Genomic DNA, 14,482 nt, shown 5'->3' with positions numbered 1-14,482 from the left:
ACGGCCACTGCTCTCCACTCATGCTTACATGTAATTGCACATTGAGCGATTACCTGTGGTTAAAATACTATGTGAATATTGTTTAACCACTTGCCATTCAAGCCAATTTTGACATTTTTCACATACATGTTAAAATCTGCATTTTTTTTTTCTAGAAATGGACTTAGAACACCCAAATATACATTTTCTGAAAGCAGAGGCCCTGGAGAATAAAATGGTTGCTGCTGTGATATTTTTTTTGTCATACCATTTTTGCACAGCCTATTAACAAATACAAATTTTCAGGAAACATATGTTTACCCACAACAACCTGATACAAAATAATGTTCTTTAGCAAGGAACATACATTCCACATTAATAATTATCCCAAAATGTGTGTGTGCTATAAGCACTTAATTCTCCACTCTTCCTACCACTCCATCCCCCACAGCTTTTCCTCCTGTACCACTACCCCCTCCCTCCTAGATTGTAAGCTCCAAGGAGCAGGGCCCTCATGTATCACATTGTATTGTTACTGTACTGTCTCATGTATTGTCTCCCATTGTAATGTACAGCGCTGAGCAAACTGTTGGTGCTATATAAATACTGTATAATAATAAATAAAAATTCTGACATCAAATTGGATTCTGGCATTGTCCCTGCTTCTTCTTTCTGGAGGCTGCCATTTTGCTGAAGTCCACAGCCTCGAAGCAGCAGTAAATCTTTAGGCTGTCAGATTGGCCTCTACATTTTTTGGCACAGTGCCTTAAAATAAAGAGCAACTGAGAGAGCGTACTACTAGATTTTAAATAGTATAGGCACTTATTTTTAATGTTTTACATAGCTATACCTGCAAAGGGGACAACCTGAAGAGATTAAGCAGTACTCAATTTTCTAACTTAAGTTCCACTTTAAATGTAATACAGTGCACACAAACAATTTAAAACCCAATTTCAGTAAAACATAAGAGATGATGATGCATCAAGTAAACAGATACCAAACATGTCAAGATTTAAAACTGCACACACCTGTGAAATGGCAACTAGGGTACCTAAAATTATCCAAAGGACATGCTTTAAAAGCCTTCACAGGTTACCAAGTTAGAGAAACACAAGCTCTGGCGCTAAAATTATTGTTCTTGCTCTGATATTTGTTGCAAAAAAAAAAATCACATGTAGTACAATTGTTGTGCTGAATCGATGTGCGTGTTCGCATTTGCATGTCAACATAGCATTGAAACCGGAAGTGGCAAACTTCTTGTCGCTTCCGACTATTTGTGGAAGAAAAAAATTGGAGAGTGATGTTGCTTCACCTTCTCTGTGGGCAACTGACCTGACTGCCTGCAGCAGACCTGGGCTTCCTGGTGGAGCTGCAGCCACGATCCTGGTATAATCACTTCCCATCTAGGACATTTATATACATATACTGGAAGGGAAAGAGGTTAGCAAAATTAGAGCAAATGCTGCTAGCTTGTAAGCTCTTAGAAGCAGGGCCCTCCTAGCCCTCTTGTATTGTTGCTATACAGTCTCCCTTTATATTGTAAAGCACTGTGCAAACAGTTGGTTAACCATTTAACACAGTGGCTAAATGGTTAGCACTTCCATCAGGCAACACTAGTGTCGTTGGTTCGAGTCCCAACCACTGCACCACCTGCCTGGAGTTTGCATGTCCTCCCTGTGCCTGCATGGGTTTCCTCTGGATACACCAGTTTCCTCCCACACGCCAAAGACATGCGGATAGGTCAATTGACTCCTGTCTTAATTAGCCTCTGATGTGTATGAATGTTAGGGACCTTAGATTGTACGCTCTTCTTTGGTTCAAACCCCAATCACGGCACTGCCTGCCTGGAATTTTCACGTTCTCTCTGTGCCTGTGTGCGCTTCCTCCCACATGTTAAAGACATACTGATAGGTTAACTGGTTCCCAAGTCTAGATTCACACCTATGCATTTTCTCCTGCATTTTGCAGAAACGCACAGTCCACTTAACATGATTTCCTATGGGACAGGTTCACATCTCCGAGCTTTCACAGGGTGCGTTTTTTGGAAAGGGTCCAGGACTTTTTTTATACTGAAAACATGGCATTTTTGGTTCTATATACTTCAATGGAGACGCTGCAGAAAAGCATGTAGTGCATTTTTGATGCATTTTAATCTGCCCAGCAACAAGTTAAAAAAACAAAAGAAAAACCGCATGTGCAAAAAGCACTACAGAAACAGATCAAATGCAAACTGCATAGGTGTGAACCTAGCCTAAATTAGCCTGTGATATGTATGAATGTGAGTTCAGGACCTTACATTGTACACCCCTTGAGGGTTAGATTGTACGCTCCTCTTTAGTTCAAATCCCAACCAAGGCACCACCTGCCTGGGGTTTACATGTTCTCCCTGTGTGGGTTTCCTCCGGGTACTCCGGTTTCCTCCTACACTCCAAAGACATGCCGATAAGTAAATTGGTCCTAGTATATGTATGTATGAATGTGAGTTAGGGACCTTAGATTGTACGCTCGAGGGTTCGATTTTTCGCTCCTCTTTGGTTCGAATCCCAACCACGGCACCACCTGCCTGGGGTTTACATGTTCTCCATGTGCAGGTTTCCTCCGGGTACTCCAGTTTCCCGCTACACTCCAGAGACATGCCAATAGGTAAATTAGCCCTAGTATGTATGAATGTGAGTTAGGGACCTTAGATTGTACGCTCCTTGAGGGTTAGATTGTACACTCCTCTTTGGTTCAAATCCCAACCACGGCACCACCTGCCTGGGGTTTACATGTTCTCCCTGTGTGGGTTTCCTCCGGGTACTCCGGTTTCCTCCTACACTCCAAAGACATGTCGATAAGTAAATTGGTCCTAGTATATGTATGTATGCGAGTTAGGGACCTTAGATTGTACGCTCCTCTTTGGTTCGAATCCCAACCAAGACACCACCTGCCTGGGGTTTACATGTTCTCCAAGTGCGGGTTTCCTCCGGGTGCTCCAATTTCCCGCTACACTCCAAAGACATGCCAATAGGTAAATTAGCCCTAGTATGTGTATGTATGAATGTGAGTTAGGGACCTTAGATTGTACGCCCCTTGAGGGTTAGGGACTGATGTGAATGAACATCATATGTAAAGCGCTGTGGAAATTGACGGCGCTATATAAGTACCTGTAATAATATACATCCTGTATAATAATGAGTTGACTGAGCATAATCCCAATCATATCTTCTATAATTTTCTATCACCCGTGCAATCAATACAACAGCAGCATTCTCTTCTGTTATCTGCACTTTCTTGTGCCTAGCAACCAAAATATGCAACAGCTTGTGCGAGTCCACATATGCCACAGATCGTGGTACTGTGTTGAGAACGCACAGGCGTGCAGTCTAAGAAGCCGGCCCTCTAGATCATTAAATAACTGTGTATGATCTGTCCTGACATTTCAAACATCTGATCCTTCTTACAAGGTCCACCATGCTTCTAAAGGAAGCCATCCCTGCATGGTGATCTGTCATTCCATCATGATAGGGAGCAGAAAAGTTACAGCAGGCACTGATCTATACTGCCCAAAAACACAGAATGAAGCCTGCTCTGCTTGGCACTCACGTTTATATTAAAATCATGATGTCATGTTCAGAAATAAACAGGCACGGCCGAAATGACAGCACATAACCTTGGATGGGGAGGCTAGAAAGGAATAGGGCCCTAATAAGTGTGATCGGCCATCATATCAATGGATGGTGGGGATGGAAGGGGCACTGGGTGAGCAGGATGGATCCAAATCCCTGGGACTGTGTGATGGGGAGGGATCGGGCGCCTTGCAGAGGCCAGGTGAGCACAGCGCTGATCGGCAGCAGAAATCATGACACAGGAATATGGTGCGCTAGTAGCAGCAGGCTCGGGCTCACCTTCTCGCACAGGGTGCGCACTTGGCTCTCGTTGAGTTGCTTGCAGTCATTGAGCTGTTCGATCCATTGGTCCAGCTCTTTGGTGAACGTCTTGTCCTCCATATCCAGCAGCACCTCCCCGAGCTCCCCCCCCGGGACAGCCAGCTACACAATACGGCACAGTCACGGCGCTGCCACCTTCTCCTGTCACACCCTCCTCCCTCCTCCAGATGCCGGGCCGCGGCGCTGTATGTGGAGCACAAGGAACGGCGGTACACCCGCTGCGTGTCAGAGGAGGAGGCCGCTGCGCCGCTGTGTCGTTCTTTCCTTCCTCCTCCTCCTCATTCAATCTCGCCTTCACCCCCCCGAGTACCGGGAGCGCGCCCCGAATAGAAGGGAGAGTGCTATTGCGCACGAAGACGCCAAACGGAACGACGGGAGGAGCCAAAGAGAGAGGAGCGTGCACGTTCACAGCATACAGTGGTAAACATCGGGGACACGACGTAGAGTAGACGGGCGCGTGCCCGCAGTCGTCGTTGCTAGGCTTTGGAAGAGCTCAGCACAGTCACACTTTACGGCTCTCTTTGGTTGGGCGTGTTCTACGCATGCGAGCTAAGTTTCTTTTTTTTTTTTTATCCAGTGCACTTTATTAACAGCTTTGACATTGTGAACTGTGTAGCACTACCTTCTTAGGAGTTGCAGAAGATTGGGGCCACCCTATAGACCTGCACAGCCAAGCAATACGCATTCTCACATCCACTTGCATCCAAGAGTCAGTGGCCAGTCCTTGAGCTTGTTTTGATGTTTTATTAGGGGGTTTTAGAACTCGGATGGGGTAGGAGGTTTACAGGATGCTCAAAAGAACTGACCAACTGAGGATGCCTTCCTCAACTTTATACAAATGGTTCCAGCAACTCTTTTGGAGAGCGAGCCTGCGTCTCCTGTGGTACCACCATAGATGCTTCTCTGCATGGAGGAATCCCTGAGTAGGGGATCCAATGCCTGTCACTTTAAGACAGTCCCAGGTGGTGGCTAATCCAGTTTCCAACTAAAGCAGTTCTTAAAATTTCGAGTCGAAACTAGCCACACACAAACCTTACTCTCCACCAGTTGCCCCACCCAACCTTGCCCAGGTCTGCCAACAACCCCACCCCCGGCCCATCCCCCAACCCTGCCCCCAACCACATCCCCTTAAAGCTATTGAAATTACATTTTCTTTAGAATAAAGAGTCCAAAATATAAAAAAACTGCAATTATAACATAGCTTTATTATGTCAATTTAAACATAATAGCAATAGGGTGCAATCAAAATATCAAGTTTTACAGCTTTAAACCTGTAGTAAACATTTTGTATTATTATTGTTAATCTCCTGCCTCTTTAAAAAGAGACATTAGTAACTAAAATTACTTTTGGCAGTTCAGGTTAACGGCAGTTCAGATTAAACAAGGCAGTCCTCCAGCCGATGCCGGCTTCCGTGTTCCGGTCCCTGTGAGCATTGGGACGTACGGGGGCCGGAACCGGCGGCAAATTTAAAAATTTTAAAAACTGTAATTTTTATATAAACAAATATTACATAGTAAAACATTACTGTATCAAACCATTTCACATATGTTTTGTCCCTAGTGCTTTGTCCTGTGCCCTGCCTGCATTTTGACTGTTCTTTCTGCCTGGAAACGGCAGTTCAGATTAAACAAGGCAGTTCAGACCAAAGGCAGTTGAGATCAATGTCAGGTCAGCTCATCGGCAGTTCAGATTAAACAAGGCAGTTCAGCTCATCGGCAGTTCAGATTAAAGGTAGTTCAGATCAAAGGCAGTTCAGCTCAACGGCAGTTAAGATTAAACACGGCAGTTTACAATAACGGCAGTTGTTCAACCCAACGGCAGTTGTTCAGCTCAACGACAGTTCAGCTCAACGACAGTTCAGATTAAAAGAAGTTCAGATTAACCTCCCTAGCGGTATTCCCGAGTGTAGCTCGGGGTAAAGTTTCAGTACCACAAGAGGTAACCCCGAGCTACACTCGGGCTTACCATGCAACGTTGCTCAGGGATTCCCTGCAGCACTCACCTTGTCCTTCGCTCCCGCGATTCGTCCCCTGCATCGTCCCCGGCCATCTCCTCCAGCTGATGCTGGCTTCCGTTTTCCAGTCCCTGCGAGCGTCGGGACGTACGGGGGCCAGAACCGGCAGCAAATTTAAAAATTTTAAAAACGTATTTTTATATAAACGAATATTACATAGTAAAACATTACTGTATCAAACCATTTCACATACATTTTGTGCCTAGTGCTTTGTCCTGTGCCCTGTCTGCATTTTGACTGTTCTTTCTGCCTGGAAACTTAGAAAAGTCCACGGCGTCCAAAAAGCGTCCCTTTAGGTCAAAAGCGGTTTTAGAACAGCTAGAGAACAGCGATAGTAAATTAGAACCACTTGCAGAATTGAGTGATAATGATTTGTCGGGAAATTCATCATCAGACACTGAAAACGATTCTGCGACTTTGCTCAGTGATGTGCGAACTTGGCGCTATATTTCAAATTTCAGTGTTTTTGGTTTGATTATATTATTGAATTAAATTAATTATTTTTTTTTTTATGATTATTTATTAAATTATAATTTATGATTTCGTGTTTCAAATTTTATCATACCCGGGATGTTTACTAGACTCTTGTTCGGACAGATTTTAGTGAGTTATTCCTAATAAATACAGGCCTACAATAAAAAAACAACATATTTCCATGCAAAAAAATGTACCGCTTTCAGCACAGAAATATGGACATAATCATACCACTAGGGAGGTTAAAGGCTGGCCTGATTGAAGGCTGGTCTGCTTGAAAGCTCCTCTGGTGGCTCGGTGTGTCTGCTGGCTGGGCTGTCTTTCAGGAGCTTGTCTCTGCAGTGCGGGGCACAGCTGCATGCTTGGTGGGTCTGACCACGCATTACAATTGTGAGGGACCAATGGTGACTCTAGGAAAATAAACAGGGTGCATATAAGATACCACAGTCAAAACTGGGAGGGCACTAATAATTTTCACCACAACTATATGAGGATGTGTTCCTATGCATAGTCAGCTACCAATTTTATTGAAAATATTTTTTTTTATTTTGAATGAAATTTGTAGCTGATTGTGCATAGGTGTGCTTTGCTTCTTTTTTTTCTTTCTTTTTTAAATATTTAGGCCCCAGAGAGCAGCACTAAAATGGCGAGGTTGTTTTTTTTTAACGTTGTTGGTGTTTTTTTTTTTACTCTTTTCAAAATCATTTTGCCCCCAGAACGCAGCAAAAAATATATAATTTACCTTAAGCTGGCGGGTGTAGGGATGTGCACTGTTGGAGGGTCTCTCGTTCACGTGTCCCCCATGTCGATGTAGAGCGGGCCTCTCCTCGTGTCCGCCAAGGAGGTGTAAAGTGGGTCTCTCCTCATGTCTCCGAAGGCAGTGGAGAGTGGGCCTCTCTTTGTGTCCCCCAAGGTGGTGTAGAGCGAGCCTCGTGTCCCCCAAGGCAGTGTAGAGCGGGCCTTGTGTCCCCCAAGGCTGTGCAGAGCGGGCCTCGTGTCCCCCAAGGCTGTGCAGAGCGGGCCTCGTGTCCCCCAAGGCGGTGCAGAGCGAACCTCGTGTCCCCCAAGGCAGTGCAGAGCGGGCCTCGTGTCCCCCAAGACGGTGCAGAGCGAACCTCGTGTCCCCCAAGGCGGTGCAGAGCGGGCCTCGTGTCCCCCAAGGCCGTGCAGAGCGAACCTCGTGTCCCCCAAGGCGGTGCAGAGCGAGCCTCATGTCCCCAAAGGCGGTGCAGAGCAGGCCTCGTGTCCCCCAAGGAGGTGCAGAGCGGGCCTCGTGTCCCCCAAGGCGGTGCAGAGCGGGCCTCGTGTCCCCCAAGGCGGTGCAGAGCGAACCTCGTGTCCCCCAAGGCGGTGCAGAGCGGGCCTCATGTCCCCAAAGGTGGTGCAGAGCAGGCCTCGTGTCCCCTCGTGTCCCCCAAGGAGGTGCAGAGCGGGCCTCGTGTCCCCCAAGGCGGTGCAGAGCGGGCCTCGTTTCCCCCAAGGCGGTGGAGAGCGGGCCTCGTGCCCCCCAAGGCGGTGGAGAGCGGGCCTCGTGTCCCCCAAAGCGGTGGAGAGCGGGCCTTGTGTCCCCCACGGCGGTGTGGAGCGGGCCTTGTGTCCCCGAAGGCGGTGTAGAGCTGGCCTCGTGTCCCCCAAGGCGGTGGAGAGCAGGCCTCGTGTCCCCCAAGGTGGTGTAGAGCGAACCTCGTGTCCCCCAAGGCAGTGGAGAGCGGGCCTCTCCTCATGTCCCCTAAGGTAGTGGAGAGCGGGCCTCTCCTCGTGTCCCCCAAGGTGGTGGAGAGCGGGCCTCTCCTCATGTCCCCTGCGGCAGCGAAGAAGAAGCTGGAAGTCAGCTTCACAAGGAGGCTTGGAGCGCAAGTTGAACGCAAATCAATCCCCGGGGTCTGGGGATCGCATTGCAAGCCACCTGCTCCATCTGTGCTCACCACAAAGGGATTTCCCCTCACATTTGGCAAGCCGGCGAGCGAAAATTTCAAGCCTTGCACTAGTGTGCCTGCTTCCCATTTCTGGCCCAGGGGGTGCAGGTCTACGCACTCAGTGCCTCTCCTGTGCTGCCGGTAGGTCGGTGGCTGCTACCAGGCCTTCTAGCTGAGCCACTCCTTCTGTGCCTCACAGGTGGTCCTCTCTCAGGGGGCCAGTGAAGTCCCAAGTTTTCAGCCTTCGAAGGTCCTCTGCCTGTAGGTGAACCCCTCTCCATTTGGGCCCTCTCACAGGCTCCTGCCTCCCATCCTCATATGTGGTCCTCTCTCAGGGGGCCAGTGAAGTCCCGAGTTTTCAGCCTTCGAAGGTCCTCCGCCTGTAGGTGAACCCCTCTTCATCTGGGCCCTTTCACAGGCTCCTGACTCACAGACTCACAGGTGGTCCCTCTCAGGGGGCCAGTGAAGTGCAGAGTTTTCAGCCTTCAAAGGTCTTCCGCCTGCAGATGAGCCCCTCTCCATCTGGGCCCTCTCACAGGCTCCTGCCTCCCAGCCTCACATCCTCCTCAGCTCTCCTCCAACTCCTGCAGCTGAGCAGGCTACGTTACTCTTAAAGGTTATCCTGACCCCTTGCCAAGCCTCCTGTTGGGGATCAGCCAGGGTGCTCTAAGAGTACTGACCAGCCACTCCACAAGTCCTACCACTGCTTCTAGACCTTTCTCCAAAGTTCTAGAACAGGGGGAAATTATAGAGGGCTGGTCTGCAGAGCCTATCAGCTCTGACCCAAAGTTTACCCTGCTAGCTATTACACCCAGGCTGCTACTCAGCCCTCCTAACTAACAATTGAACTAGAGCTCCCCCTAGCTAACTATGAGGGTGCTACAGATGTGTGCTGCTGGTTTCATGCTGTTCTTGTTTTTGCACTCCTGAGGATGTACCCCCCCCCCCCCCCCTTCCTGACCAGGCCATTTTTTGCGTTACGGCACTGTGTTACTTTAACTGACAATTGTGCGGTCATGCAATCAAATTAAATTTACTTCCTTTTTTCCCCACGAATAGAGCTTTCTTTCGGTGGTAATTGATCAGCTGTGTGTTTTTTTATTTTTTGCACAATAAAATAAAAAAGACCGACAATTTTGAGACAAAAACAATATTTTTGACTTTTTGCCATTAAACATGTCCAGTAAAAAATAAAAAAAATCTAATTTAGGTGAAAATGTATTCTGCTGCATGTCTTTGCAACAAAAAATCCCAATACCTGTAAATTAATTGGTTTACATGAAATTTCTAGCATTTACAAATGGCGGTATATATACACTGGGATTTTTTTTTACATTTTTTACTAGTAATGGCGGTGATCAACGACTTATAGCGGGACTGCGGCGGGCATTCTGACACTGGGGGGGAACTGACTTGGTGTCACTGACATCCCCAGTGTTACCAATACAGTGATCAGTGCTCATAAAAAGCACTGACACTGTACTAATGGCACTGGGCAGGAAGGGCCTAACGTGAGGCGATCAAAGGGTTAACTGTGTGCGTTTTACTGTGGGGCTGTGTGTTTGTGCTTCATTGTAACCACACTGCTTCCCCCCCCCCCCCCCCCCAGCAATCACCTGCTAGGACCCAGTGGTTGACAGCCGCGGCTGCAAATGGTGGAGTGGGTTGGGCACACATGCGCACCTCGTGCTATCCCTTACTCGGGAATGCAGAATTACATGTGTATATACATGATTTTGCACATCCGTGCTGCCCTGTAGCAGTACTTCTGCTATAGGGCGGATGGGAAGCGGTTAAACCAAAATCAAAAACTCCCATTTCACATGGCCACAGTGACTTAAAGTGGAGTTCCAGTGTCCTGTTAAAGAAAAAAAAAATAAAAATTAGCAGCTACAAAAACTGTAGCTGCTAACTTTTAAAAAACAGCCATTCACCTGTGCCTCGATCCAGCAGTGTGCTCACCCCAGCCGCGTTCACTGCTCGTCCTCTGTCCCTGGCTTTGGCATCTTAACTGTGGGCACCCAGTTTATGAATGGTCCCACAGGCTTCTGGGATCGCTTTTACAAGTGTTTACAGGCATCAAGCGATTTGGCGTTAATTAATTTAATTGGCCAGAATAGTAATTTATTCTGGCCATTGAAATGAATTAACGGTCAATCGCTAAACACGCTTAGTATTAACATGCATTTAGGTGCGCTTACATGCATTTACACGCATCAACTGCTTTATTCTGCCAAAACGCTGATGCTCCTGGATGCACTGGCCCTGTTTTTTTTTTTTCATGCCTGTAAACGCCCCTGCCACTAAAAACTCCTAAAAATCTATGTGTGCATGGACACATAGGAAAACATGGAGGGCAGTTTACAAACAGTAAAAAAAACAAAAACACCTGGCTGCAAAAACGCCCTGTGTCCATGATGCCTAAAGAGGAGCTCCAGTCCCCCAAAAAAATTTGTCAGCAGCTACAAATACTGTAGCTGCTGACTTGAGGACACCTAACTGTCCATAGATCCAGCTAACCGTCCACAGATCCAGAGAACACCTAACTGTCCTCATCCTGAGCCATTTCTTCAATCAGCTTCGGGTGCAAGTGCCAGCATCTTAGGTAAGGGAAACTGGCAGTGAAGCCTTCTGGCTTCATAACCAGTTTCCTACTGTGCATGTATGACCTGTTTGTGTCCCAGAAGGCTGTGGGGGGAAGGAGAAGGAGCCAAACTTACAGATCACCGCAGCAATCTTATCTGGAAGTGGTGGCGGGTACCTGTCAAAACCAGGTACCTGCTCCCACCCACAAAAACAGTGCCAAATGTGGCAGTGGAGGGGGTGAAGTTTTGATTTAAGCAGGCCATAGACAAGTGGAAAACAAAAATAAATAATCAAAAAATGAAAATAACTCATTCAATTGTGCCATCTTTTGAGTGCACCAAGAAAATCGCGTGTCGCAGCTTGCACGCTAATAATTCAAAAAATGAACGATTCGATAACAAATTTTGTTAGTTTTTCGACTAGCCTCTGGTCTGCATTACAGTATGATTTTTTTTTTATATTGCTGCCACTGTCATCTTCTCTTCTAGAGTTTGATATAAATTACCAATTCAATACTAGACTTTTTCACCCCCTTCCTGCCCAGGCCAATTTTCAGCTTTCAGCGCTGTGACACTTTTTGTTGCTTTGCAGCCTGAAATGAAGACAGACACAGTTTTTGCTTTATCCAGCTGTATGTTGCAATTTATAACATCTAAGTATAAGATAGAACACCAACGTGTCAGAAGGCCGGCCTGTCTCATTTCTTGAGGCCCTAATATGTCAGGACAGTATATACAGTGCCTTAAAAAAGTATTCATACCCCTTGAAATTTTCCCCATTTTGTCATGTTACAACCAAAATGTAAATGTATTATAATTGTGAAGTTGAATGAAAATGATAAATGATTTTCAAAATTTTTTGCAAATAAAGATCAGAAAAGTGTGGCGTGCATTTGTATTCAGCCCCCTTTACTCTGATACCCCTAACTAAAATCTAGTGGAACCAATTGCTTTCTGAAGTCACCTAATTAGTAAATAGAGTCCACCTGTGTGTAATTTAATCTCAGTATAAATACAGCTGTTCTGTGAAGTCCTCAGAGGTTTGTTAGAGAACATTAGTGAACAAACAGCATCATGAAGCCCACGGAACACACCAGACAGGTCAGGGATAAAGCTGTGGAGAGGTTTAAAGCAGGGTTAGGTTATTATGAAAAATATCCCAAGTTTTGAACATCTCACGGAGCACTGTTCAATCCATCATCCGAAAATGGAAAGAGTATAGCACAACTGCAAACCTGCCTAGACATGGCTGTCCAGTTAAACTGTCAGGCCGGGCAAGGAAAGCATTAATCAGAGAAGCAGCCAATAGGCCCATGGTAAGTCTGGAGGAACTACAGAGATCCACAGCCCAGGTGGGTGAATCTGTCCACAGGACAACTATTTGTCGTGCACTACATAAATCTGGCCTTAAGGGCATGTTCAAACTTGACTACATTTCTAACTCTTCAAAAATGCACCTATAGCTTTAGTATTGGCGTTAGATATGCGTTAATGAGCTTTAGTATGGGCATTTTACAAGCGTTAAAAACGCTCCCTAAAGCCCTATGCACGGTTTTGAGATGTTTTACAAGCGTTAAAACCGCACCACAAACACCCTATAATAAACTCTAATGGTATTAACACCCCGCAAATGCCTGCCAGGGCGTTTGAGGAGCGTCACCATAGACTGGAATGGGAGGCATTGAAAGGCTTCAACTCCTCCTGACTAAATTTTGAAGTGGCACAACACTAATACTTCATGTTTTGACAATGTGAACAGCACTGTGTGCTGCCCATAATATTATTTCCATAGGCGTTTGAGGAGCGTTAAAAATGCCCCTCAAATGCCTGTTTTCAAAGCTAGTGTGAACTAGCCATTATGGAAGAGTGGCAAGAAGAAAGCCATAGTTGAAATAAAGTCATAAGAAGTCCTGTTTGCATTTTGCAAGAAGCATGGAGGACACAGAAAACGTGGAAGAAGGTTCTCTGGTCAGATGAGATCAAAATTGAACTTTTTGGTCTAAAAGCAAAACGCTGTGTGTGGCAGAAAACTAACACTGCACATCACCCTGAACACACCATCCCCACCGTGAAACATGGTGGGGGCAATATCATGTTGTGGGGATGCTTTTCTTCAGCAGGGATAGGGAAGCTGGTCAGAGTTGATAGGAAGATGGATGGAGCCAAATACAGGGCAATCTTAGAAGAAAACCTGTTAGAGACTGCAAAAGACTTGAGACTGGGGCGGAGGTTCACCTTCCTGCAGGATAACTACCCTAAACATACAGCCAGAGCTACAATGGAATGGTTTAGATCAAAGCATATTCATGTGTTAGGATCGCCCAATCAAAGTCTAGACCTAAATCCAATTGAGAATCTGTGGCAAGACTTGAAAATTGCTGTTCACAGACGCTCTCCATCCAATCTAACAGAGCTTGAGCTATTTTGCAAAGAATGGGCAAAAATGTAACGCTCTAGATGTGCAAAGCTGGTAGAGACATCCCCAAAAATACTTGCAGCTGTAACTGCAAGGAAAGGTGGTTCTACAAAGTATTGACTCAGGGGGTTATATACAAATGCACCTCACACTTACATATGTATTTGAAAACCATTTATCATTTTCCTTTCACTTCACAATTATGTTCCACTTTAAGTTGGTCTATCAAATAAAATCCCAATAAAATACATTTTTACAAATTATTTATTTTACATTTTTGGGTGTATCATAACAAAAAATGTGTAAAATTTCAAAAATTTCAAATTTTTTGGGAAAATGAAGAAATGTTTTTCTTATGCTATGGTTGCTTACAACAGTGATGAACACTGTTATAAGCAATCAATTTTATGAATGGCATCCATTCATTTCCAGTGTGTACGACTGTGATAGCTGTTATTGGTCACAGCTATCACATGGTACAGATGTACTGTGATTGGCCCTTTCTGTACCATGTGATCACAGTCACCAATTAAAGCAATAATTGAAATAGTACACAATGTCTATAAATGAAATCTAATTATTGTCTACAACTGACATGTGATCACTGTGATTGGTCACACTGATCACATGGTACCAGGGCCAGCTGAATAAAATAATCTATCATCCACTGTGTTTGGTGGACACAGCGGGTGACATATCAAGTGTAATGCGGCCACTAGAGCACACAGGAGGGGTGTGTCTGGAGGAGGTCAGGTGATGTCCATGCAGGATAATAGTACTTCCGCTGAGCCATTTTTCTACATTAGGCCGGGAAGGAAGTTGTTAATTCACAAACCGACTTCCATTTTTGCGGTGGCTCAATGCAGTAATGAGGTCCCTAGATCCCACAATTGTGAAACCAGAGGCACCTATTGTTTTAATCCTAAACCTAATAAGTAGAGATTGTGACTCATTTAAGGCAGTTTCTCTGATAAATATGGATGTGAAAATTCTTGCTTGAATTTTGGCAGTAGCACTTAACAAAGTAATCCATGTGATTGTTAAATCAGGTCAGACCAGTTTCATATCAGAACGATCCACTGTCAATATAGTTAGGCAGGTGTTTATGAATTTAAAATTACCATCTCCCAATTCAATGGATACTAGTGTTACATTAGATACCCATACA

The 14,482-nt window shown here is 45.6% G+C and overlaps 1 protein-coding gene across 1 annotated transcript in view; it reads right to left on the bottom strand.

The window, feature by feature from the left end:
- The window catches only part of PPP2CB (protein phosphatase 2 catalytic subunit beta), a 46,346-nt gene extending 42,035 nt beyond the window's left edge, over positions 1-4,311 (bottom strand). The window contains exon 1 of the mRNA XM_089675087.1: positions 3,867-4,311. Within this exon, the coding sequence (XP_089531213.1) occupies positions 3,867-3,968 (102 nt within the window). The 5' untranslated portion in view covers positions 3,969-4,311. The remainder of the gene's footprint in view (positions 1-3,866) is intronic.
- Positions 4,312-14,482: the final 10,171 nt, after the last annotated feature.

Source organism: Staurois parvus, unplaced genomic scaffold, assembly GCF_062004578.1.
Source record: "Staurois parvus isolate SC_StPar_1 unplaced genomic scaffold, SC_StPar_1.0 ptg000013l, whole genome shotgun sequence".
In the NCBI taxonomy this organism is placed as follows: Eukaryota; Metazoa; Chordata; class Amphibia; order Anura; family Ranidae; genus Staurois; species Staurois parvus.
The sequence above is the reverse complement of the archived record's forward strand: the minus strand, read 5'-3'. Positions and strand labels throughout refer to the sequence as shown.